The 27254-nt window shown below is 32.0% G+C and overlaps 2 protein-coding genes across 11 annotated transcripts in view; one reads left to right on the top strand and one right to left on the bottom strand.

Annotated features, from left to right (window-relative positions):
* The window catches only part of LOC105154855 (tyrosine-protein phosphatase non-receptor type 11), a 46885-nt gene extending 36941 nt beyond the window's left edge, over nt 1–9944 (bottom strand). For 2 of the 5 annotated variants that reach the window (XM_087407548.1, XM_087407549.1), the window contains exons 1-4: nt 9649–9944; nt 5253–5375; nt 4948–5142; nt 4628–4790 (exon numbers count right to left, since the gene is read on the bottom strand). In XM_087407548.1, the coding sequence (XP_087263674.1) occupies nt 4628–4790; nt 4948–5142; nt 5253–5375; nt 9649–9689 (522 nt within the window). In that variant the 5' untranslated portion in view covers nt 9690–9944. Of the gene's footprint in view, nt 1–4627; nt 4791–4947; nt 5143–5252; nt 5376–9648 lie in introns of those variants that run through there. The other 3 variants (XM_011070621.2, XM_011070620.2, XM_087407550.1) reach the window with 3 other exon arrangements.
* A 5642-nt stretch (nt 9945–15586) lies between these two features.
* Nucleotides 15587–27254, top strand: part of trio (trio Rho guanine nucleotide exchange factor) — a 29083-nt gene continuing 17415 nt past the window's right edge. Inside the window, exons 1-8 of one of the 6 annotated variants that reach the window (XM_087407572.1) lie at nt 15587–15955; nt 17517–17807; nt 17920–18033; nt 18842–19166; nt 19269–19921; nt 20103–20210; nt 20621–20716; nt 26708–26886. In XM_087407572.1, the coding sequence (XP_087263698.1) occupies nt 17547–17807; nt 17920–18033; nt 18842–19166; nt 19269–19921; nt 20103–20210; nt 20621–20716; nt 26708–26886 (1736 nt within the window). In that variant the 5' untranslated portion in view covers nt 15587–15955; nt 17517–17546. Of the gene's footprint in view, nt 15956–16659; nt 16899–17513; nt 17808–17919; nt 18034–18841; nt 19167–19268; nt 19922–20102; nt 20211–20620; nt 20717–26707; nt 26887–27254 lie in introns of those variants that run through there. The other 5 variants (XM_087407571.1, XM_087407569.1, XM_087407566.1 and 2 more) reach the window with 5 other exon arrangements.

Genomic DNA, 27254 nt, shown 5'->3' on the forward strand with positions numbered 1-27254 from the left:
CTATATTAGTAATTTTTATATAGATGGCCCTTTCATTTTTATAACCATCATTATACATCACTTTTATACATTATTCAAGTCTTAACAGTGCGATTACACTGTTGGACAAAAAAAAATACTAGAACGAGACTAACCATTTTCCGTAGTTTTTTTTTATATGAATTCAATTTTTCATTATATCCCAATTTTGAGAAATTTGTAGTTAGTTGCAAAAAAGTTATTTTCACATATAATTTGTCATATTATAATAACTTTTGATGTATTGGAGAAGTTTATTACAATCAAAATTAAAATAAATATACACATTAGGAATACCATATTACAGATTAGGAATAACATATGTTGTTAAGATCATGATCGTGGTTGCCATCTTCCTATCGAAGATTCCATTCCACTATCTTATCGAAGATCAACTGCCTATCAAAATTATATGTTGTAAAAAATAAAAGTGAAACATGAAAATAAGAACATTATCTTTTTAAATAAACACAATTTTTACAAAGTATAATTTCAAGCAACTGATCTCCGACACTAAAGTAGCAACTAGATTACTGTGGTAATCCTGATTGACCTTCAGAAGATTTTAATCATCGCTCAGTAATCGTTTAAAAATTATTAACAAAAGTTTTATAAATATACCCTGGCCAAAATTTTTCTTGTAATTTTTATACGAATTGGAACATTTTTCAGAAATACTCAGAAATATTCGAAAAGTTTACATCTTCGCTCAGAATTTTTCATCAAATGAATTCTGAAATATTCTGAGATTTCTCATCCCATAATTTTTAAAAATATTTTAAAATTTTTTAGATTTTATAACATTTCATCAGAATTATACTTACAAAAAATCTTAGAAATCTTATATTTCATAATTAACGTATATGGAAAATTCTGAGAAAAAAATATAGATTTTTTGAGGAGTGTTCCAATTCGTGTAAAAAATGTGAGAAAATTCTGAAAAATTGTATAGAAATTCTAAAAAAATTATATGAAAAATTCTGAGAAAAATTTTCAACAGAGTTAAAACACAAGTTTTAAGATATAAAATAGTAATTTAAGGGAGCCTGATGTAACAGCTGAAAATAACGCGATTTTTGAAAATTTTTTTTAAAGTGATGATTTAATCTTTTGAAACTTTTTGAAACTTTAGAATGTTTTTAAAGTATATTTGTAAGTATAAAGATAAAAATATAGATCTCAAAGGTTGCGGCATCGGACAATGCAATCGGCGTGCAGAATAGCACCTGTTGTACTTGTATGAAGCAAAAATTTAAGTGCATTTTAGTTTTATAATAATATCCGCTCTAGATCTATTTGCGAGGCAAAAAATATCAAATTTACAAAATAACGGTCTTTAGAAAAAAAAAAAATTGCAATTTTTATAAAAAATTCTCACATTAATTGTACGGTAATAATAATTATTTTAATAATATCATCAAACTAATAGATTTTCATCTAGAGGGGAATTTAATTATCTAAATATGTATGCACAGCGAGAAGTCAATTGGTCGAATATTTTTTTAGTTATGTTGCACATCAGTTCGAAAAAACATGGTTTAGAGACAAACACGTTTAAAAATTTAACTATGGAAAAGTACCTATTTTCGAATACTTACAGCTAATCTGCTATTCCAGACCCATATACACAAATGTATGTTGTATGTATATATATATATATATATATATATTAGGTGTTGGAATTAATTCGTAGCGTTTTACAAGTGATGGGAAGTACTTTCATTAATGTATTTTTTAATGCTCATGTGAAATAAATAACATTCTTTCATTAAAAACGCTACGAATTAATTCCAACACCTAATATAAGAAAACATTTGACTGATATAATCCGGCTCGTAATCAAAGGTCTGTTGTGCAAAAGATCAAGTAGTGAAACGGATCGCGCGCTCGTTCATATAATATATCTGCGTGATGCGCAGGCACAAAATTGCTTGTGAAATCGTTACAACTTCAAATTTCGATTTAGGACTTCGGAAACATTTTTCAGATATGTTTCTAACAATTTACGCAAAAAAAAATCGATTTTTTTTTACCCGTTACATCAAGCTCCTCAAAACCTCGTTTTGTTCTATAAGCAAGGATGTGAGGATGTAGAAGGAATCTCGCTTCGTGTGGAGTCATAAATTCAAGTAAAATTTCATTTCGTCTTGTTATGTATATGCATAGACGCAATTCTGCGCTCTCTTCCTCTCCCTCTCCCTCTCTTCCCCTCCCCCTTCTCTTCCTCTCTACAGAGAGGGACTCAATCACCGAAAAACTCGAAATAACAAAAAACAAATAACTTTGGATTAAAACCTTACTTCGCGTGGAAAGCTGTAAACTCATATAAAATAAAGTTCCACATTCAATCCTATTCGTCCAATTTTTTAATGGAACCCTTTTCTCCTTCATGAGAAGGAATCAGAATCCAAGCACACGCTTTACAAAACAAAGTTCCACACAAAACAAGGTTTCGACTTTCCACGAAAAGCATAATCACTCCATTTTCCCCTGTTTAGATAGCAAAACGATGCCTAGAATTGTATTATTCCACAAGGATTTTCCTACTTTATATGTAAAGCAATTTCTAATTTGGAATTAAAATTTAGTTTAGATTAAATTATATTTTTTTCAGAGTTTTTCTCTCCATAAAATGGAGAGAATCCTTTCCCGTCCTAACACTTACCTAAGTATACAAATATGTAAATAATGAATATTTATACTAGGTAAAGTTTAAATTATAATAAATTCAGGATTATCACAGGAATTCAAAATTCCTTAACTTTTCCAAGTTTTCCAGATAAAAATGGAAAATTGATGACCATGATACCAATATAAAATATGTAAAAATTTTAACATTATAAAATATGTAAAAAGTTTTAACATTTAGAATCAAAGATTAAGGAAGGATGTAAAAAAGCTTATATTATTAAAAACGCAAAAGAAGCTTAGTAGCATAATAAAATTTTGGAGGCAAATTCAAGCCAACAAAAAATAAATTAGTATTGGAAAAAAGATTGCAATTATAAAAAAGAGCGATCAAATAAAATTACTCAATAAAATATAAATTTTAATTATTTTTTAATCATCGTTTAAAGTGGACGAATCTTGAACGTATATGAATATAAACGTTAGATATTTTAAAAATTATAAAAATTATTAGGTGTTGGAATTAATTCGTAGCGTTTTTTAATGAAAGAATGTTATTTATTTCACATGAGCATTAAAAAATACATTAATGAAAGTACTTCCCATCACTTGTAAAACGCTACGAATTAATTCCAACACCTAATATTTGGCATAGGAGCAGTTTAAGGGAATTATGAGCAAAGTTCAAAATTCTAATACTTTTCCCGGTTTTCTATGACCAATTTTAATTTCTCTGACTTTTCCCGGTTTTCTAGGTCTGTAGCAATCCTGTAACTAGAACAATTGAAGCAGGCAAATTTAAATCATAAAGAAGAATAGATAAAAAGATTTTTGCTCATCCGAAAAGTAAAATACGCGTGGATCATTGTTAAAGGTACTTATATGAACATATGTTTTTTTTAAGTCTAGAAACCAATGTGGGAATGAAATTAATGAAATTTGACAAAAGATGACATATTAGTAATTTTCAAATGTCATGTGTAATATCACGAAATGTCGCAAACAGTTTAACCGATTTTTCTCTAAATTTGATAAATACTTTAGGGATAAGGACAAGGTAACATCCTTGTTGATTTTTAAAGAAATTGACTCAGGCCCACGGGGAGAGAAGTTTTGTCATATGTTAGCATATTGCATGTGACGGGTCAGAAACAAAAACATTTGGTAATCTTTGGTCAGTTGTATGTTTAAACACGATGTTTCCTCTTGCTTGCCATCATTCGGGGAGTTTGTTTAATGCACGCATGCATACATGCACGCACATAGTAGAAAAATCCTCTACCATTTTGCATTTTTCGCATTAGTTAACGAATTACTAATTTATGAAAATAGTCAAATTAGCCCAGACTACCGTCAAATGCAAACGCACGGCGAGATAAAACAAGTGATATTGGCATTAATGTGCCTAGTAACGACGAATGCGCGCCTCACTATGCGGGCTTATCTCGCCGCGCGCTTACATTTGGCGATAACCCGGTAGCAAATTTGGTTATTTTTATAAATTAATAATTCGTTAACTAGTGTGAAAAATGCAAAATGGTACAGGACTTTTCTTCTCAATTCAATTCATTCTATCCCTATGCAAGAGTTTTACTATTAATTATCAAACATCCTGTATATAAAATTGTTACAGTTCACTCAAATTTGGGTAAACATAAACATTTTTCAACATTCAAAAACAATTACGCAAAAAAGGCTGATTATATCAAATCTGGCAATTTGTTGATAACTCAACTTATTTTTGACATGCAAAGAGCACGCACGTACGCACAGATTTTGTATTTGCTGAAAAAATATTTGCTCCAAAGTGAATCGGAAACAAATTGTTTGGATTACACCATAAACTGTAGAATAGAGCAATTTTTTTACTTTATTACTTTGCGTACTAATAACTGTGGTCTGTTGGTACTCTCATTTACCTTGTTGGTTTCTACCTTTGATTGTATATAAAATATTATTATATATTATTATATAATCTAACCTGAGATCGTATCATAACGTGTGTAACACGATCATCAGTCCGTACTGATAGTACAAAATCGCCAGGTTTACTTTGAGACTCACGCACCAAGAAAGATCCATTTTTCCCACGTTCCAGCATTAACCGTTCTGCTTCTTTCGCTGACAAATGGCCATGGAACCACCTTTAGTAGCATTTGACTATTAATACATGATATGCTATACAATAATTTAAAATAATATTACCAAATATCAATTTTTTAAAAAGAAATACATAAAAGGATCAAACATTACATAAATATTGTATAAAAACATTTTCTCACAAACAATTATAATTTGTACCTTTCAGTCGTAGGATCAGCACAATTGAAAGGATATTTAAGCTCAATAATTTCACCATTTTTCTCGCGTAACTGTCCACCATTATCCATGTAAAATGATACCAATTCAGAAAGAGTAGCAAATTTTTCACCACCATAAAGATCATAGAAGTCTCCTGCATTTTTTATTTTAATATGAGTCACTTCACCGTTCCGTCTGAAAATAATGAAAATAAAAAAGTATCCGATATTACGAATTAGTATATATTTACATGATTTATAATTAATTTATGTAATAATATAACTTGAACATAGTTTTGTATTCACCTAACAGACAATGTAAAGTCACCAGGATTTGAAGAACTTGGTCGTGCTAAAAATGAACTGTCAACTCCACGTTCCATTAACAAACGTTCCGCCTCTAAACCTGTAATATTGGGATGAAACCATCTGCAAGTGGAACGTTATCTCTATTAATAGTATTACACACATTTGGTACTGACAATTAATTGTACAATTCTCTGTTAAAAAAGGGACTTTATCTGTTCAAAATGAGACTCATTCAGCAGTTACTCGTGTAACCGTGGGTTAGCTTAACTGAGGTTGGTAAAAGAGATCCTAAGTACATTTGTATCAATAAATCCATGGATATGTTTAAAAAGATGCTATTGATGCTATTTATGTTATTTTATCCTTGTTTTACATCTAATAAATATGATGAAGATAGAATAGCAGCATTCAGCAAAAAAAAAGCAGCTTTACAACTGTTGTATAATAAGATTCTTTATTGTATAATAAGATTGATATATACATTTAGAAATCCAATGAAAAATTAAGAGTAAAATCAATCATATTAAAGAATTTTATAATAATTGATTTTTTTCTTTCACAGCCAATGACTACGTTCAAGCCGGACAAAGCTGCTAGCTTACTTGCCGAACGATTGGATGTGGAATTGGTTGGATCTATAAGTATTAACCAATCATGTTCATTTGCTTGGCGAGCAAACTAGCCGCTTTGCCAGCTTGAACGCGTCCATTCATTCGTTCGGCGAGCAAACTAGGCAGCTTTGTCTGGCTTGAACGCATCCATTGATACAAATATAGCACTGATTGTGTCTCTCTAAATGCACCACATAAATGCACTTTATAAATTTATGGTGAATTCGATTGAAAATCACTCGCACTACGCTGAATCAGTGCATATTAAAAGCTACTTTATATAAAATATCTCAATGCAGTGATATAATATAATCAACTTGAATAGTAGAATTACGATAGTTAATCGTTTGAAATATTTATATGTTTTTACATATTTTCAACTTTGCTAATTTTATGTACACTAGCTTTTTAGTATACATTGATCTAGCATAACGCAAGTGATCGAATCCAAGAAACCGAATTAGTCAATATACTTTTTACATATTTAAAAACATCACATATTGAAAATATCTTGCATACAAAGCCTTAATCTTCAATTGTTAGCAATATTAATCAGGGAATGGAAGTAACTCGTTACTTGTAATGAAATTACAGTTACAAGTTACTTTTTTGGTAATTTCGCTGGTAATTGCATTACTTTTTTTCTTTGGTAACTGTAATGGTAACAAAGTTATATTTTTTTGATAACGGTAACGAATTTTAGAGTTACTTTTATCGTTATTTTGCACATGATTGGACACGATATGACATAAGCCACTTACACTGTAAAAAAATTTCTTTACATATAGATATAAAATGGATTACATAATTAGTCCTGTATATTATATATAAAAAATCATGCAATATTATAGAAATTATGTAACTCTACAAAAATTGTAAATTTTATCATGTAAATATCTTATTTGATATTGAAAATTATATAAATAGTAAGATATTTTGAATATTTTCTGTAATCATCCAAATTTTAATAATATTACGTAATACAACAGATATTTTTTTGGATATTGCTATTAAATATAATAATATATAAAGTATAATAATATATAATGCGAAATGTATTGTCATATTATCGTTTCTGCATCTACATATACACATTGTAATTGTACTTCCACAATCTGCTTAGTTACAAACCAAGAAATTATTTTTATTTGCATATTGCAAATTTACAAACGTGTGGACGTTTACAACTATTACAGTGGGTCTCAGAATTATCCACTATAATAGTTGTAATTTTACACAAAAATTTTTTATAGTGCATAGAGCTTGAGACTAAAGAAGCCCCTAGGCCTGTCCGCTGTGATTGGCGATCATAGATTTAAAAAAAAAATAACGGAAAAGAAATGAAAAGTTACTTTCTCAAGTAACGGTAACTGTAACGAGTTACTTTTAAAAATCGGTAACTTGTTACTTTTTTTACTCGGCAACGAGTAACTGTAACTTGTTACTTTTAAAAAATAACTTTCCATTCCCTGATAATAACGGCCAAAATTAATTATACTCAATTGGTCAATAGCAGTGTATTTAATTAAGAGGGTATAACAAATTAAAATTTTCAAAAAATCAAAAAAATTTTTTTCGGAAGATTGATGTCTTAAAAATATGCTCTTGAAAGATTTTTATAAAATTCGAAGTATTACTCAAGTTATGTGAGTTTTATATGAGTTTTATATGAGTTTTATATGAGATATATGAGTTTGTTAAGGAACAGGCGCACAGTGCTAAATATGCAATATTGAAACTTTAAATATGTTTTTCTCAAAACTACTTTTTTTTAACTGTCTATAACTCGAACAATTTTCGACCGATCGGCCTCAGCTTCACAAAACAGTAACTTCACAAAACGAATAATAATTACAACTTGAGTTCTCTATATTACCGATGGACTATGTTTTTTGAACATGGAAGTCTACAATGCTGTGTAACATCACTATATATTTATATTTTGATATATAAAAATTCTTAAAATGTCTTCAAATTGTGCCCAATTCATATACCAATTCATATTTTTTCTAAAACTTATAGTTAAAAAAAAATTGACAAAAAACTTTTTTAAGACCTTTACTCTGTTATATCTTCTTAATTGTCCCATTCTGCAACATCTTGACAACTGTTTGGTATCATTATGTTGTTATTGCATAGATATTATATATGATAAAAAAACTATGCAACAACAATATAACGATACTAAATTGTTGCTAATAGGTTTTCTATAATAAACCATTATTTATCTTTGTAAATCATAGGTTGATCGAACACTGTCTATTGCAAAAAACCTACGATTACAATTCATGTTTCACGACTCAGTTACAACCATCTTTGTAATGAGGCTCTTAATGCTGATTCTTCATAAAGAATCGGTAGATTCTTATGGTCCCAAGCCTTTATCAATGAAATTGGCCAACAGCCAACTTGTACAACTAATACAAGCGATTTTCTTAAAACTGGGCAAATTTAACTTTATTCCTCCCCCTAAGTTAGTCAAGCTAAATGACTTGCTGTCGACTATGATTAATAATTTATAGATACAAAACATCATAGTCATCTATTTAGGTTAAGATAAGACTTCTGATTACCAATTACCAACTCATTATAGAACTCTAGTAATGGAAAGAAATGAAGTTGAATTTGGCCAGTTTTAAGAAAATCGCTGTCTTAAGAAACTCGATAGTCTTACAATTAGTCAGATAGTTGTATAAGTTGGCTATTGGCCGACTTGACCAATTCACCACTAATGGGCTTTGTACAATAAGCCATCTAATCTTTAAATCTGAAGTCATAAGAAATTATCAAATTTTAGCGGATTATTCTTCTAATTCATAGTAGATTTGATTGTGATTGATCAATTACTTCTGGCTTAAGACTTAAAACTTAGATAATGACTTATTATGGAAAGTCTATTAGAGTATATTAGAGGACTACTGACTACCCAATGAATGAGAATGGATTAAAATAGATTGAAATTTTTTTCTATCAAAACGTGTTTTAAATAGCGAATACTTTTTTTTATATTTAATTGGATTCAATTGAATTCAATTAGATTCAATTAGATGCAATTGGATTGAAAAACTGCATTTCCTATTCAAAATTTTGAATTAAACAATATTCACACTCCATAGAAAAAGCTAATATTATTTTTAAATTGAAAGATATAGAGATATGCTCCATGCAATTCCTATAAATGAATAAAAATGCATTCAGGATTGAAAAACATTCATTTTAACATTTGTGAATCAATATTTCTGAAAATCTGAATCCATTTCAATTTATTTCAATCCATTCTGTTTGGTAGATACTAACTCTTAGTAGAATCAGCATTACAGAATGTACACAGTAGATTAAACAACGAAAAGCAACGAGAGTATCATAAATTGTACCAAAAATGGTAACATACAAATGCTGTACTCTGCACGACCAGGTGGTGACAATTCATTCCTTTGTACAGATTTTCACTCGCATCATTCTCTCACAAAAAAAATCGCAAAATACAATTGTTATTCTTTACTCTCATAATTAGCATGCGTGAAGATAAGAATGAAGCACACAGGATAGCATTTAAAGTTGTAAGAGATCGCGAAAGTTGTGTTGAATCATTAATCTGTCGCGCGGATGCCCGCGACCAAAGATCAGATTGCACTTGAGATCGCGCTTGTTTACATCATTGTAGAACAAACATTGCTTTTGTAAGTCAAAGCAACGCGTTTTACGAGGGAGTACGAGAGCTCAAATCGACGGTCTCGCAGCTGCAAAATTACATATTTCTCATACGCAACGAAATGTCTCACCTGCGAGATACCGCGATGTTGGAATTATTTGGACGACTCATGTCAATTATTAATAAATTATTCACAGTGACTCGTTAAAGCGCACGCGGCTCGTCTTGAATTCGATCATGGGACACTTAGCAGTTGGCAGCTTTCCGATTAACATCAGCTCATCAGATCGTCAGCTGCAAATCGAACGATGCGTTACGATGCCAACACTATCATAATCTTTGACATGTCCACACTGTCCACAGTCCAGTGATGTCCAGCCTACCAGCTTGCGTGAAAACAAAAAAAGCTTCGATAGTCGTGCTCGATGTGTATAGATAGGTCGCGTTCGGTAAACTCATGGAACTGGCTAGGGATATACTATCGATATATCGAAATATCGATATATTTTCTCAGCCGATATAGGGATATTTTTAATCGATATTCCAGCCTCCGATATTTTCAAATATCGATATTGAATTTGTATCATATCGATATTCGATATAAGGCGTATTCCGACATACACTGCCAGTACTGAAAATCTACAGTATATGTGACGTAAACTATAGATTTTCAGTACTGGCAGTGCATATCGGAACACGGCCATAGAAACTTAGAATTTTTTCAATCGCAAATCCTCGAAAACGCCGACTTACGCCGATTATGTTGCATGTGTCATAATTCAATTTGACCAATCAGACTCGCATTCGTATTGCGTGATTAATACACAGGCGCTGACAGTAGCGTACTAATCTCTTAATCGTATAACAGATTGAAATAATATTTTGCATTTCATTATAAATCACAAAACACAATTATACAACAAAGTTCGGACAATTTCCTCGAATAGTTTCGAAGTTATGAGCAAAATACTGAAAATGTGATGTAGATGTATTTCTCAGATTTGAATATTTCTTTTAATCGGCTTTTCTCCAGTTCATTATTTCGTTTTTTGGTGCCTATTTCGACAATTCAAAATTGTACAATCGCGTTTTATTATTTTCTACAATTTTTGAGTACACAATCACTATTTGCTCGAAAAATTGTCTGCTGCAATGCGCAGATGCTGATGTCACAATCCAGGAAGTGTGGGTCATCTCTGATATTACAATATATTGACAAACGAAACGGGGATCGGCTTATGGAGATATTACTCTGCGACTATATGTTGACCATCAACACCATCTAGTGACAAAAAACCGCGGATACTTTTTAGATGATCCAATATATACGACATTCGTGTTCTGACCATATGGACCATATTTATCTGGAAACTTAATTATTTCAGGGTTATGTTGAAATTCCATTATCACTTCATTCTTGTTATTTATCAAATGTTAAACAAGAATGACATAACACCCGGAGAACCCAGATAGGAATCTGAACATGTTGATTAATCATGCTTTGTAGGAGACAGTTTTCTCCATTTAAATCAGCTTAACGAAGTTAGTTTTTATAAGTATACACATGTATACGCACACATGCATGCAGGCATCTGCAGAATCCACAAAAGAAATAAATTTGCGCAACAGAAAACGACGGAATTGACGAAATGAAGCCATGATCAATCACGAGCGTCAATTTCGCGTTGCGCCAATTCCGCACCATAGGGTCACCCCCTTAGAGTGAAATCACACAGTGCGGAATAGAGAATGCGTCATTGAAACAATCAATTAGCGCTTCGGAATAACGCAGAAGAACACTGATTGGTTGCTTCTATAAGCTTCTAACGCATTCTCAATTCCGCAGTCGTTTTCCGCACCGTGTGATTTCACCCTTAGGAGGTGCGTGCGTGCGTGCGTGCGTGCACATATAGGTGTTCAAAACAGGTTGGGACTCCGAATTTATTCGAAAGGATAACGTTTTTGAAAGAAATGTTTCAGACAAAAGTTATAAGGTATGAAAAGATCTTTACAGATTTTATCAGTTTGACCTTGGATGACGTCATCAAAGTTAGATCAGGTTAAATCAATTTTTTTTAATGGGACCCTCCATTTTTTTATTACATATCCTTGTAGTTCACCTCGAGAGTTTTTCAAAACGCTACAAAAAGTAAGTAAAGTTCATTTTCATTAAGTACTTTTCGTGTTATGAAACTTAAAAGTTACAGTACCACTGACATTAGCATTGGCTGCGTTCAGCAGAGAAAACAGCTTTGTAACTGTTGTAAAATTCTTCAGTATGATTGGTTTATACGTTTAGATAAGAAATTAAAAGTAAGAATTAATTATATTGAAGAATTTTACAACAGTTGAGAGCTGCTTTCTCTGTTGAACTCCATTATCCAAGATGTCCGACTGCAAGAGGCTAAAACCTTTTGAATGTTGTTCAAGGTCATTGGAGGTTATATCTGTTATTTTCATTTTTATGTAAAAATTCATTTTTACTGCAAAAATGAAAATAAGAACAACCTCTACTGAACCATTTAAGAAGTTTTAGCTGTCGGACACTTTACGTAATGCTAATGGCGGTGGTACTGTAACTTTTAAGGCTTGTAACTCAAAAAATACTTAATGAAAATAAACTTTATTGTAGTGTTTTGAAAAGTTCTCAAGATGAACTACACAAGAATATACAATATAAATTAGAAGAATCTCATTTTTAAAAATCGCCTTGATTTTGATCTGACTTGGCGATGCTACCTAAGGTCAAATTGATAAGATCTGTAAAACCGATTCTATATTAGTTGCAAGCTGATCGCAAGTTTGTTGTATGAAGCGTTGATTTCAAAATGCAAGTTTCAGATTGGCTGTCGCAACAAACTTGCGATCAGCTTATAATTAATGTAGAACTGGCTTAAATAGACTTTACAACTTTATTTTATATCTTACAACTTTTGTCTGAAACATTTCTTTCAAAAACATCATCCTCCCGAATAAATTCGTGATCTCGACTTTTTTTGAATACCCTGCATGTGTGTGTGTGTGTGTGTGTGTGTGTGTGTGTGTACACGCACGCACGCACACACACATATATAATGTACATAATGAATTATTTGTTATCAAATGAAATTGATGAAATATTGGGTCATCTAAAAAGTATCCGCGGTACTTTGTCATTAGATATATGACCATCAACACACATCTAGTGACAAAAAACCGCAGATACTTTTTAGATGACCCAATATATTATTATATTGTTAAAACACTGTAAGTGAAGAAGGTCATCTGCGATCGAAGCGAATCTTGGTGCTTAATAATATTCTGTGAATTTTTTTTTTTACAATTTGTAGCCCACGAGATTTTATCGATCTTGAAACACAATCCCAAAGCTAAAGTACGTAATTTTACAAATTAAATTGATAAGCAATTTAATCATCGATACTAACTAGCTTATTATAATATATTGTGTTTCAAGTCCAAGGAAGCAGTCATCTGATGCTGAATTCAAAAAAGATTTGTTAAAATTGTTATCGGGAACAAAATTTCTGACGGTGTTGAAGAATTTTTGCTTCAACTGATATTTTAAGAAAATTGCCATATAAAAATAGAAGGTTATTTGAAACTAAAATTATAATAGATGCATTAAAAGCAGAAGAAAAGGCAAGTAATAACGACTTGCGTAATTTATATTTATAAAAAAAAATTTTATTTTGATGTAAACATTTTTATTTTCGCTCTTGGAAAAAAAAGTGTACAAAACTGTATAAGTTTATTTACAAAATTATTTATGTAGTTAAGTAAAATACACATTCATTTATACATTTTCTATAGATTTATTTTAAAATTCAACTTTTTCATTGCTAAATAATAAAATAAATATTTTTTTTATTTAAATAAAAAGATTTTAATTGTGCGATTAAAAAATTGTTATGAGATTATAAATATTAATTGTAAAACATTAAATACTACAACAGTGATAATTGTTTTTACAATTTGAAAAATTATATTCATCATTTTAATAAATAAATTATTAACATGAAGTTAGTAGTTTTTAAATTATTCACTGGACTACCTTTGACGCATCATGTGAACACAACACACAAAACTTGCGTGGTAGAAAAGTGCGGAATAGCGCTGATTAGTTGCTTTAATGATGCATTCTGTATTCCGCAGTCCTATTCCAGACTGTGATTTCAACCTTAGGGTGCCGTCCTTAAGTACACAGAATCGGAATGACGGAATAAATTTCTTACTAAGGCTACGTTCCAAAACTTCCTCTCCGAGGAAAATTTTACTTGAAATATATACATATATAGTATACATAATTTATAGTATACATTTATAGTATACATAACGTATACTACAGTATATAGAATAAAATCTTCCTCGGAGAGGAAAGTTTTGGAACGTAGCCTAAAAAATTGAGTTCATTACAATTCCGTTCCGTAAGAAATTTGTCCCATGTAACCGGAACGGAATGGAAACAGACGGAATGTCGCAAGCTAATTTGCTTAATTTAATTGATATTTCGTTATTTTAATACGACTAAAAGCAATAATATGCAATAATTTGTGCAATTATCTTACCTATAACATTACTTTAAATACTTAAAAATACTGAATTATCAGAATTATAAGAGTGAGATATATTTTGTTACTAAAATTCCTTTGCGTTCCGATTACATGGGAAAAGAAAATTTTTACGGAACAGAATGGCATGTTCAGTTGAGTTGGTTGAATCTAAAAATTGAAACGAATATTCAGAAACTTTCTTTATCATTGTAAATCTACAACGATGGAGAAATAGTGTTATTACTAATGTTAAAATTATTGCGAAAGGCAAAAAATGTGTTAAGTTGGCGTGCTATTCTAATATTTAAGAGTATGCGAAAATTTTATTTCGCTTTTAATGTTTCATTGCAACAGCAGAAATATACAAAAAAATAAAAATTCTGAATACAGTCAATGTTTACACAAAGAATGAGGCGCAAGTGACAATTTAGTCGTTGAATTGCAAACGACCGATCGTGAGAAATTCTTCAATTATTTCAGAATGACATCGGAATTATTTAAAGAATTACTGCCATTATAATTAGTATAGGACTGTGTGTATATCAAATAAGAATATATCGTATTGAAAAATAAGAATTATTATTAATTTTCTTCTTCAAAGTTATCAAATTCTCAACCATTAACAAGGAAGCAGGATCGACATAGCCTGCAATCGACATGACATTCCGTCGATTTCGTTCCATGAGTAAGAAATCCGTTCCGTCGTTCCGATTCCGTATATGTACTGTGTGGACAGCACTCTTAAACGGAGAGCACAGACTCTTGCATAACGCAAGTTACATATAAGTCAACACGTAATGAATAAGAAAATGAACCGATCAAAGTCCTTTATTTTCTTCCTTTTCATGAAATAAAGGATTCTGATTGGTTGATTTTCTTATGCTTCATGTTCTATGCGTTATGCAAGAGTGTGCTTCTCGCTTTAGCCCGGATGTACAATAGATTATATTGGGTCATCTAAAAAGTATCCGCGATTTTTTGTCACTAGATGTGTGTTGATGGGCATATATCTAGTAACAAAGTACCGCGGATACTTTTTAGATGACCCAATACAATATTAAGCCTTAAGCCATAAAGAATGGACGAATCACAATCAATTATTTTCCTCGCATTCGACTATAATTGGTCAATTTCTTGGTCTTCTTTCGGCTTGAGGCACTTAAAACATATATTGTAGATCCGTATCGTAGCGTCGGAAGCGTCGTAAGCATCATGCGACTTAAAAATTGAAGCATCGGATTGGTTGAAGCAACAAGCTTGTGACTTGCGACGTCTACGATATGACAATGTAGAATGGCCTTAATGACTCCGGTGCGGAGTCGTACGACGCGTTAACCGACATCGTATCTGTTGGTACCGTTGCCTTGAATTGCTTCAACAGTTGGGTATATTCACACAACTTGCATAGCCGCATAAAGAAAATTATCCAATCACATTTCTCCTCCTATATAGACGAACGTAAAATGTGATTGGATAATTTTCTTTATACATATGTTTATCGGCTATGCAAATTGTGGATATACTCTTTCAGTCTGTCGGACTGTCGGACTGGTTTGGAGGCAGAAGCCATCAACTAAGAGGGAGAAGATGTCGGACTGGTTTGGTAACGTTTGGTTTGGTTGTGACGGCTGTGTGGGATGTTGTGTGGTTTGGTGAATGAAGAGTGAAGTGGAGTGAAACTCGCAAAGCTGTGTTGGAAGTTCGTTTATTCGAACATGGCAGTGATAAAGTGATGATTTCGAGACTCCACTCTCGTGATAGTTGTGGACACCGATGAAACGGCGACAATACGAACGGCTGGCCCGACGCACCAACTCGGACCCGCTAACATACAGGCAGAAAACAAAGACGTCGTCTTTGGGGTCGTCGCGAACGAGCTTTCTACAAGTGAGTCGCTTTTTACGGAAGTAAGGAGTTTTCGGAAAAGCGATAGCCAACAAGAAATGCAGTCTAGGCAACTCGTTCGAGTCTTTTAGCGATATTTTTCGATCGGGGTTTAGTCGGCGGAAGTCCTTATTTGGTGAAATTAGCCAATAACCAACTTGTACGACTAAGGTTAAGACTGCTTAAGACTGCTTTCAGACTGATTACCGATTACCGACTACCGACTACTCATTGTAGAATCCCCGTTGTATAGCCAATGGTAAATTATTATAAAACGCAATTTCGTTTGACACGGTAGAATCAAATATCTGAATACATGCTGCTATATCTAGAGAGATGAAACGATTGATAAGAATGATTGTCTTGCACTTGTCCCCGTGATGTTGTGACTATGTTCCGTAAAGCGCATGATACACATGGTATTATTTTAACTTTGATATGAATACGGTAAACAGATATAAAATGATACATCACGTGTACCATGCGATTTATCGTAATTTATTGGTATTACTTGTCGCGGTCGCCTTCGTACCGTTAGTCTTCTATGTGTGGTGGTAAAATTTAATCGTGGGTAGTGGTTCGCGAGTTGAGAGAGAGAGAGAGAGAGAGAGAGAGAGAGAGAGAGAGAGAGAGAGAGAGAGAGAGAGAGAGAGAGAGAGAGAGAGAGAGAGAGAGAAGCATCCAAACGCTGCAATAGTATTTTGATAGGGAGGGAGAGGTAGGGAGTGGAGGACGTTTTTTTCAATTCATGAGAGATAGATATGAGGTTGCATGCTATTCCGATATCACATCGTGTGCGCACTCCCACGCCGAAGAAACAGTTCTCGTGTCTCGTATTCCACTCTCGTGTATGGCGAGTCGGCGAGCTTCCCGATTAGGGAGCAGTAGCAAGTGACAGGAATGAGACGCGCGGACTCCCTAATTGGAACATTATATTTATATGCATGTGCGTATTATGGGTGGACACACACACACACACACATACACACACACACACACACATCATATATATATATATCTATGCTCTGTCGCGTTGCATGAAATCCCCAAATATTTTTGCACTTAAAATGAGATAGATACATATTTTGCCTTGAAAAGAGAGAAAGCAAAGATGTCGAGTGCGAAAAGTGCAAGCAACGCGAACAGACCTTACGTGCACACTGAGTGTACGCGCGCGTGCGCGCATACGTTTATACACATGTATGTATACATGTGTGTGTGGTGCGCGCGCGCGCGTGTGTGCATATAATGACCTTGAATTTGACTATTGCATTAAATATTTTTATATAAAATAGAATTGTCCCTTTTTTAAACATTATAGCTTTTCTTAAGAAGTTAAATGCAGAATTTATTTAAGTAGCTTCAATATTTGAAGCTGAGCTAGATTTCTTATAATTATATAGCAATTTTATTGAGTATAAATATAATTTTCATTTGAAAACAGACTTGTAATCGTATAATTGATAATAATTGACTTTTTGATATTTTTTATTTTGCAATTATTGCATTACAGTTATAAAAATGATAATTCACAAACGTCTATTTTCTATATTAATGGAAGCAGATCATGACTATTTAATAAAACGAGAAGATAATGGATGGAACACGAGCAGCAGAAGTATTGCCGTTGCTGCAAGAACGTTTGGCAATACTACCAGGTGGAAGGGATCGTAGAGGAGGACCTGTGCTTCTGTTTCCAAGTACACCGAGACGCGAACGTGCAAAACCCGAGGATTACAGACGTCTTCTACAATATTTGTTTGCCATCCCGAGCGATGAAGCCAGGGGCTTGCGATTTACCGTGATTGTGGATATGCGTGGTACAACATGGGACTCGGTCAAACCAATTCTGAAGGTTACATCTTTTTTCTTAATGTCTGCCTTAAAAAATGTCATTTGCTTCCCACATTGTAACGATTTTGTGAAATTACATGCGAATATCAAGTGTAATTTACAAATATCTTTAGGTGTTACACGAGCATTTTCATCGTACAGTTCATGTAGCTTTTCTTATTAAACCAGACAACTTTTGGCAAAAACAGAGAACTTCATTGGGTAAACAGAAAAAGTATAATTTTGAGGTAATTAAATTTGAATTATTATGTATGCGTCGTAACTCTAATTATATTTCAACTATTATATTTATATTTATTAGGTGTTGGAATTAATTCGTAGCGTTTTACAAGTGATGGGAAGTACTTTCATTAATGTATTTTTTAATGCTCATGTGAAATAAATAACATTCTTTCATTAAAAAACGCTACGAATTAATTCCAACACCTAATATATACAAGTTGATATATATAAGGTTGACTTTTCTTTTTAACCAAGTTAAGTTAAAGTTAACAACTTTGAAAATTTAACTTAATTAAGGTACAGGTTAATCCATAATAAAGTTAAAATTGAATTAAATGTTAATAAAAAAAGTAATTGAAAAGTTTTAAATTTGTTTTACATTTCATGATTTCAGAGTCTCAGTCGTTTAACTAATTATTAACAAAAATAATAAATACAGTTTAATTCTCGGTTTATTTAGAAAGATACTCTATTACATTATACCTATTAAATTTAAATAATAAAGCTATTTCGAAATTTCTTATTAAATCGAATATTTTTTCTCGAAAGTTGTCGAAAACGAGTCAATTTCATGTACAAACAAATTTGCACGAGTTCGAGTATCAAGCTCTATATAATGTAGATCTATTTGTTGATAGGCGCGCAATGTTTCGTAACATCTTTATTTTCGTCGAAAGAATGGCTGACTTTAAAAAAGTTAAATTAAAGTTATTTAACTTTTCAACTTAATTCTTTAATAAAAATAGGCATTATATATCTATCTAGATTTATAAATATTTATAATGTTATCAATCTAAATTACATTAATTTCAGATTAATACAATCAGCTTAGAGGCTCTTATAAAAGTTATAGATCCTTCTCAGCTCACTGCAGATTTAGATGGGTCCTTGCAATACGATCATGCCCAGTGGATTGATACTAGATTAGTTGTGGAAGATTTTACGTGGCAGGCAGCAGATCTTCTCGATCGATTAGATGACTTGCAAGAGGATCTCAGTCGAAATGACTTTGCTGACGATGTTGCGGGAGCTAAGCACGGAATTGATCTGCATAATGAGATGAAAAAAAAAATCATCAAAGTCCCAGTGGAAGATATCCAAGTTGTTGGACAACGCTTACTTCAGCGATTTAACGATGGTTAACATTTGTTACTTTTGTCTTTTTGAAACAATAATAACAAACGCACAAAGTGCGCTTTCAATTACATGCATGTGAATACATATATGTATGTGTTTTCAGACGCAACCAGTGGAGAAGGAGGAAGTATTGACTGTGGCGCGGCAAGTTGCACAGATTCTGATGGACGAGCACTGGCTACCTTGGTTATTCAGCATTTGGATTCTGTGCACGCAGCGCAACAGCATCTCTTACAATTATGGCACATCAAGAAGATGAAATTAGATCAATGTTTTCAGCTCCGATTATTTGAACAAGATTGCGAGAAAATGTTTGATTGGATTTGTCACAACCGAGAAGCGTTTCTCGCCAGTTACGTGGAGATTGGCCGCTCGTATCAGTTGGCCAAAAATTTGCAGGAGGAACATAAACATTTTACAATGAGTTCGATGAATGTTTACGTGAATATCAATAAAATTCTCACAATGGCTGGCAAATTGCTGGAGACACAGCATTATGCGGCTGGGCATGTACGAGCGGTGGCGGGACGTCTGGATCAAGCTTGGAAGGAATTTGCCGCAGGTCTTGATGAACGTACTGCGGTACTTAGTTTAAGTGTAGTGTTTCATCATAAAGCGGAACAGTATGTTGATAATGTAGCTGGCTGGAGTCAAGCGTGCGAGATGAGTAATCTACCCAGTGAAATTCCAGTGCTTGAATCTCATATTCGTCAACACCAAACTCTTTATGAAGCAATGTGCCAGGCATATACAGAGGTAAAATTTTTTCTCCTTCTTACATACGCTTTACCATTATTCAATATAACTCGGATTTTTAAAGCGTAACGTAATTATCTTGACAATGGATAAGATTATTTTTACGTTATTGTACATTATTCCAACTTTCAGATATTTCTTTTCGTTTACATTGTAAATTTATCTGACATTTATCTGACAGGTTTACAATGCATATCAAGCATTATTGAGCGGCCTGGGTTCAATGCTGCAAGTATGTCATAATGTGAGCGCCCATTCTTCAGGGTCGGATACATTTCGCGTCGATTATGTACGAGAAACTTAATTTTTAAAGCTTTTGGCGATGGAATCCATTGCTCGCTTGGTATTTGGGTGCTATTGGAAATATCTATCCGCAAATTTTCTGCAATAATTAACATTTAAAGTAATCTTCTTATAACCCAGGCGTCTCAGTATTCTCAAACAGATTTTTGTATATAGGCGCATGTTTATTCGTTTATTACCGGTATTCGTTATTACGATTATTATTCTATTATTTTTTACAACGCGCCTTGATTAAAAATTAATTTATATTAAACATTTATTTATCCTGTCATATGTGTAGTGTCATATCCGAAATGAACATTGTACATACATACACACACACACACGTGCGCGCGCGCGCGCGCGTGCGTGTGTGTATGTGATTCTTAAGTGGGATTGGATAAAATTCTTATTTAGGTGCATAGTACCAGTAAGAAGCTTCTTTACCAACTGGATCATCTTGTGCAAGTCTGTAATCAACCGCAAGGAATTGACTATGTCGCCAGAAAACATGTACGTTAATTCGTATTTAAAGGAAAAATCATTGTTTTTCCTTTTTGTTAATACCTTCCTCGTGATTGTGTTTTTATATTTAATTTTTTAAGAACACAAAGCTTAATTTGTATATAGATGTTTTATCTAATGTAACCGCCACCTCTTATATCTTTGCAGGTCAAATAAAAAATATAGCACATTCCACATGTCAAGGATCCACCTAAAAAAGAGAAATTATATATATATATATATATATATATATATATATATATAAAATTTTTAAAATTGTTTCAGATTTTTAAAAGATACAATTTCTCTTTTTATATGTAGAAAATATCATAAAGGAAATTTTAGGACTGCGATGGAATCTCAGTGGATTCCATTGCGATCCTAAAATTTTTTTATGGTATCATATTTAAGAAGAACTTCTTCATTTTTAAAAGAAATACAATTTTTTATTTACTTGCTTAACTTTCTGTCTGTGTACACGAGGGCAAACACACTAGGCTAACAAAAATATACCTAAATAAAAAGTTGCCGGATGGAAAATTTTTAAGTTCTTCTTAGGAATATTATGATATGTTAATGTTAAAATATTTCTACACAGAAAGAAGATTAATATTGTATATAGTAAAAATAAGATGTTATTTTTTAAACTTTTTTTGTTAATAACTTTTTAACGGATAACGAATGACAGTTAAAACCATCGATAATGTATGTCAAAATCATCGAATAAGTCACCCGTAATTTGCATATTAGTCTATTCTTATACGAAACACATATGCCCGTATAGTCAGATCTCACTAATTCCGATTAACTTAATCGACCGATTATTATTGACTAATCGCATTTGCTTTTCAGCAGAAATTTTAAAGAATTGACCAATCACGGTTGACACTTAATCGATCAATTAGGTTAATCGGAATTGATGAGACCGATTCTATACTTGTCTGCTTCCCTTTAGATACTCTGTAGCTAATAAAATAATTCGTGAAGTATCTGAGGATAAATTTAAGGAAGCCTGAATGTGGACTATGAATGTGGACAATAATTGCTTTAAATTTCTCTCTGTGTACAAATATTTTAACATATCACAGATAGTACCTAAGAAAAACTTGAAAATTTTCCCATTCGGCAACTTTTTATTTACGTTTTTATTGTGTTGCACCTTTTTTTAGAGGGTAATGGGGATAGGGAGGGAAATGCCATGGAGTATGTGGAGCTCGCTCGCATCCATTAAAACTCGAGTATCATCAAGTCATGTGGGGATTGCAGCATAATTTTCTGGAACACTTCGGCTCGTCGGTTCACGGCTGACCCGTACCCTGGGAAGTTTGATAATAGAACCACACAACCCAAATTGAACTGCACTACTCTTTAGGCGAAGAGAGGAGACATCAGTTTCGTTTCCTTGCGATGTTTTGAGAGGGCGAAATTGAAGGCCCCGGGAGTTCCATTAAGAGTTAGGGGGATTTAATTACACCTCGTTTCCCCCTTTCCTTCCTGGCGGGACCTTATTTGTCAGCAGGGCGAGTCCCTCCGCCTGCGTTAGATTGTGTCTCAGGGATTCCCTCATCACCATTTCCTTATTCCTTTACGATTTTGAGATGAGATCAGGCTGGAATCCCGACCGCTTCTTCTTCCTTACTCTGGGTGGGATATATCCATCAGAGTACAATCCATAGGGGAGGTCGCTTTCTCCTCAGTGAGTCTACTTCTTTCTTCCGGCAGTGGGAAACTGACAAGGAAGGGATGGCAACTCGTTGATGCTGGGTAATGGTTTGCCCGGATGCCTTCCCTCCCGTTGCAGATAGGGGGCAATGCGAGGAAGCATCGACTCCTCAGCGACATGCCCTTCCATCACACACAGGGATGTAATGCACTCCTGTACACAGACAGAAAACTAAAACTAAAACTTTGTTTTTTTTTCATACTATTAAATTTGTTTCATTAAAATTAACGTTTTTGTCTAAAAATCCAAGAAAATTCCAAAAAATTCATGTCTATAAAAATTTTGTATATTTTGTAATCTTTTTTAGCTATAAATGTTAAAAATGACATATTTCTTAAAACTTCCTTCAATACCTTCGATGCAAGATATATAATACTTGTTGACTTTTAATCTTACAATATTAATCTAACATGTTTTCATGATCATTTAAAAAATTCCAAACGTTTTATTTTTATATGGAGAGTTCGATGATCTTTGGAGGAGGATAAGTAATAATAAATTGATTTTTTTTTATCAATTATTTGAAATTGTATGAAAGTTTTGTCATTTTTTAAAAATGGAATTATATGTTTTTTTATATAAGATGATTCCTCTAATTATTTTGCTTATAAAAATGGAGTTATCAAAAAAACAATAGTTTATGAGATATTTTGTATTTAATTGGGGCACATTTTCACATGAAATAAAAAAAATATCTCATAAATTATTCATTCTTTTATTATTGTACTCACAGAGTAATAAGAAGGAGAGCAAACTCAAGTGACCGGTCACGAAAAAAAGTGAGTTTGAAACACGGTCACATACACAGTATATACAGTAGCGCAATTCTCTGTCGGCACCTTTGATGTTAATGTTAGCCAAAAATGGAGTGCGCATACATGAAATAAGTAAGTTACCTAGCGTTGTCACGGTTACCACATAAATTTCTTTCTCTTTTCATTATTTTTTTATTTTGTCAAAATTCCTTGCAAAACTCACTAGATTTATTCGCATCGTAATCCAACGAATTCGTTGAAGTTAGTAAATGCTATTGTAGGAACATATTGGAGCATATTAGAGCATGCGAATAAACTTAATATTGCAATGAAATAATTTAAACTTTATGAAAATTAATAAAAATAAATTGTAAATATATTGAAAAGATATAGAAAAATTAGGAAAAATATCAAATTAATTAAAAAATGTATATTTATATAAAGAAATATTATGTAATTATATATATGAGAAAGCTGATATAAAAGAAATTTATATAATATGTCCAAAAAAATAAGTTTAAAGTTTACAATAAATAAAAAGAAATCCTTCTTGCTCAATTTTCTGTTTCTTTTGTTCACTTTTTCACAAAAATTAGATCAATCTCTCGAGATTTCTTATATAACATTTCATCAAATGGACAATACACGTAATACTTCCCTCTAAATTTCTACTCTGATATGCTTGAAAGACAAATGTTTAAGTGTTCAATGTGGAACATTGAAACGCTTATTTAAATAGAGAGAGAGAGAGAGAGAGCGCAATAAAAAAGGAGGAAAAGAGACGGGGCAACTTACTTATTTCACGCATGCGCACTTCATTTCGGCAAACATAAAATCAGGAGAGTTGCGCTACTGTATATACTACGAAACGGAGTAGGAAAACCCATGGAAAATTCGGCAGATGTGATTTTAGTGCCATCACCTTGCGGGAAAAGTTGAAAGACTGTCACGTGATCACAGGTCACACGTATGTATGTATGTATGTGTAGTATGTATGTAGTAGATATACTAAATGATGGCACTAAAATGACATTGCCGAATTTTCCGTGGGTTATCCTACACCGTGTTTCAAACCCACTTTCAGACCTCGAGTTTAATCTCCTTATTACTCCGATTATACCTTTATATTTTTCTGCGTGTGCAGAATAATGAAATAAAATAATTAGAATGAGAAAATACAAAGTTACTTTTAAAAAAAATTATGCAATTCGCATATATGAAACTATATTTTCTTTGGCAAACAATGTATTTTCTTTACAATTAATTTATTTTATTATTTTATGCATGAAAGTATTAAGGTACATTTATTAAAAATTTAGTTTCCAAGATATTTTACACTTTATGTCAATAATATGCCAGAATAAAGTATAAAATGTATTTGGTAAACTAATTAATTTTTTTTATAATTCTACCTTAATTTTTATATGTAGAGTAATTAAAATTAAAAGAATTATTTCATGAAAAAAAATCACAATTCCAGTTTAAAAAATGGGAATGATCATACAATCAAAAATGATTTTTTTCCAAAATTAATTTTATATTTATTAATTTTACCATTATTTGTTCTCCTTTCAACCATACAATTTTTATCTGAACATATTTTTAATTTGACCTTATCCTATAAAGATTAATGCTTGGTTTATGCTTCGGTTAACTCTAAACTAAAATCTTAAAATTCAGCCAATAGTATTACCAGTCTTAATTGATCCTAACTGAAATCTGTATTCCATTGGCTGAATTTTAGGATTGGCTGAATTTTAGGATTGGCTGAATTTTAGGATTGGCTGAATTTTGTGGTTAAGACCAAAGTATAAACCAGACAGTGGTGATTATGTTAACGTAACTATAGGGTGATTCTTGTAAAGTTTTAATTATTAGCGAATATTTGTATATGAAAAAGTAGTTTATATGTGTTCAGTACAAAGAGAGACCTCTTGTACATACAGTGACATTTCAGGATTAACTTCATTTTTTTAATGGAATTATATGAATTTTTTTGCACAATGTGATATTCTTCTAATTATTCTGCATATAAAAGTATTAAGGTAGAAATATAAAAAAAATCAATAGTTTATGAGATATGTTATACTTTATTCTGGCACAGAACAGATTAACATGAAATGTTAAATAACTCGTAAACTATTAATTTTTTTTTATAATCGTACCTTAATACTTTTATGAACAGGATAATAAAATGAATCAATTGGTGTAAAGAAAACATATAATTATTATTTATTTAAAAAATTATTCATTTTGCCCACACTTTTTTTATAGCAACTATAAGTATGCTTTCTTTACATGAATTGATTCGTCTCATTATTCTGTTTATGAAAGTATTAAGATGCGATTATTAAAAAATTAATAGTTTGCGAGTTATTCAATATTTTATGTCAATATGTACTAGAATAATATATAATATATTTCGTAAATTATTAGCTTTTTTATATCTCTGCCTTAATATTTTATGTAAAATAATTAGAATTAAAGGAATTGTATTGTGTAAAAAAATTTATATAATTCCATTAAAAAAAATGTAGTTCTAAATGTCCCCAACATTTCCACCTATATAATAATTGTTTTTTCTTTGTATTGAACACAAACTACTTTTTTATCGGTTATTTTATACGAATCATCCTGTATACATATATACATATACAGGGTGTCCCAAAATTCGAGGGTAATATTATTGCAACGTGAAACTTTGTATTACTTATGAAGTTAATAAAAGTAAACCATTTTTTTCCGTGAAATAGTTTTTTAAGTATAAACGTTTAAAGTTTCTTTAACCATATGCGTTAATTAAAAAGTTATCTGTCCATATGACGTGCGTGCAATAGTATTAGATACTAAACAAAACATTGCCGCTGTACGCATACTATCACACAGACAGATAACTTTAATCAATGTTTATGATTAGTCAAATTTTTAACGTTTATATTTAAAAACCTACTTAAAAAATGGCTCACGCTTTTATTATTTTGTGATTGTTTTATTATTTAATTTTTCACAAAATTTCATGTTATTATAATTACAAATATTAATATCTCGATTATTATTACGAATATCGCTAAAAGGACTTTTATGTTTATTTCGATCCCATCTACCTTCCTGTGGACGGTTGAAGAAGTTTCGCGGGACACCCTGTATATATATATTTTTCCGGAACCTATATATATATATAGGTTCCGGCAAAAAATGCTTATTATTGAGCGAGATAGCAATGCGAGATGCTTTCATCATTCTTCTGTTCAAACTGTTCTTTGCATGAGATAAGAAAAAAGAATTGTTTCGTAAAATTGTTCTGCAAATACTATTACCTTAAGAAAAAGAAATATGCTTGCTTATGCTGTAATAATATATATATAACTATGTAAAAGCATTGAATAGTATTCTAATCTCATTAGAATAATATCTAATGATATTGATCGAGATGCATGTAGCATTGTCTAATTAATTAATATACGTATAATTAATCTTCGAGAGCGATTGTATTATAGTTGATATTTTTGATATCTGATTTAGAGTCAAGATGGACACAGTATTGACAGTCATACTGGCACGAGTGGTAATCCAGCGGCTGATTACAGCGAAGGTGCATCTCATGTATTAGCTGTCATTCATCAGATTCTGGGTCATCACAGAGCATTAGAAGCGCGCTGGCACGCTCGCAAAGTCAAGTTGCATCAACGGCTTGCATTAAAGTATGAAAATATTGGGTGTTTGAATAAGTTTCCGCCGTTTTTTTTGTGAAATTTTATTTTTAAACATTTGTTGACAGTTGATTAATGAACATTTAATGCCTCTAACAATTCTTTCAGCGTTTGATATGGGTCTTCATTAAGTAATGCTTCCAGTTCATCTTTCAATTTTTTGGTGACTTTTACGTTCTTTATCTTTTATCGAAATCATCGCTTATAAAGCGTTGAAATCACTCTTTCGGATGAAACATACACCTCTCCATACACTTCCAAGCAAACTTTCAGTTATACTTTTCTTAACAATAAATAATGCAATAAAATTTCCTGCAAATGCTGTTTTATTGGTACAAAAGTCGACGTTTTCAATGCAA

The sequence above is a fragment of the Acromyrmex echinatior genome, chromosome 7 (genome assembly GCF_024713525.1).
Source record: "Acromyrmex echinatior isolate Ae372 chromosome 7, ASM2471352v2, whole genome shotgun sequence".
NCBI classification, from domain to species: domain Eukaryota; kingdom Metazoa; phylum Arthropoda; class Insecta; order Hymenoptera; family Formicidae; genus Acromyrmex; species Acromyrmex echinatior.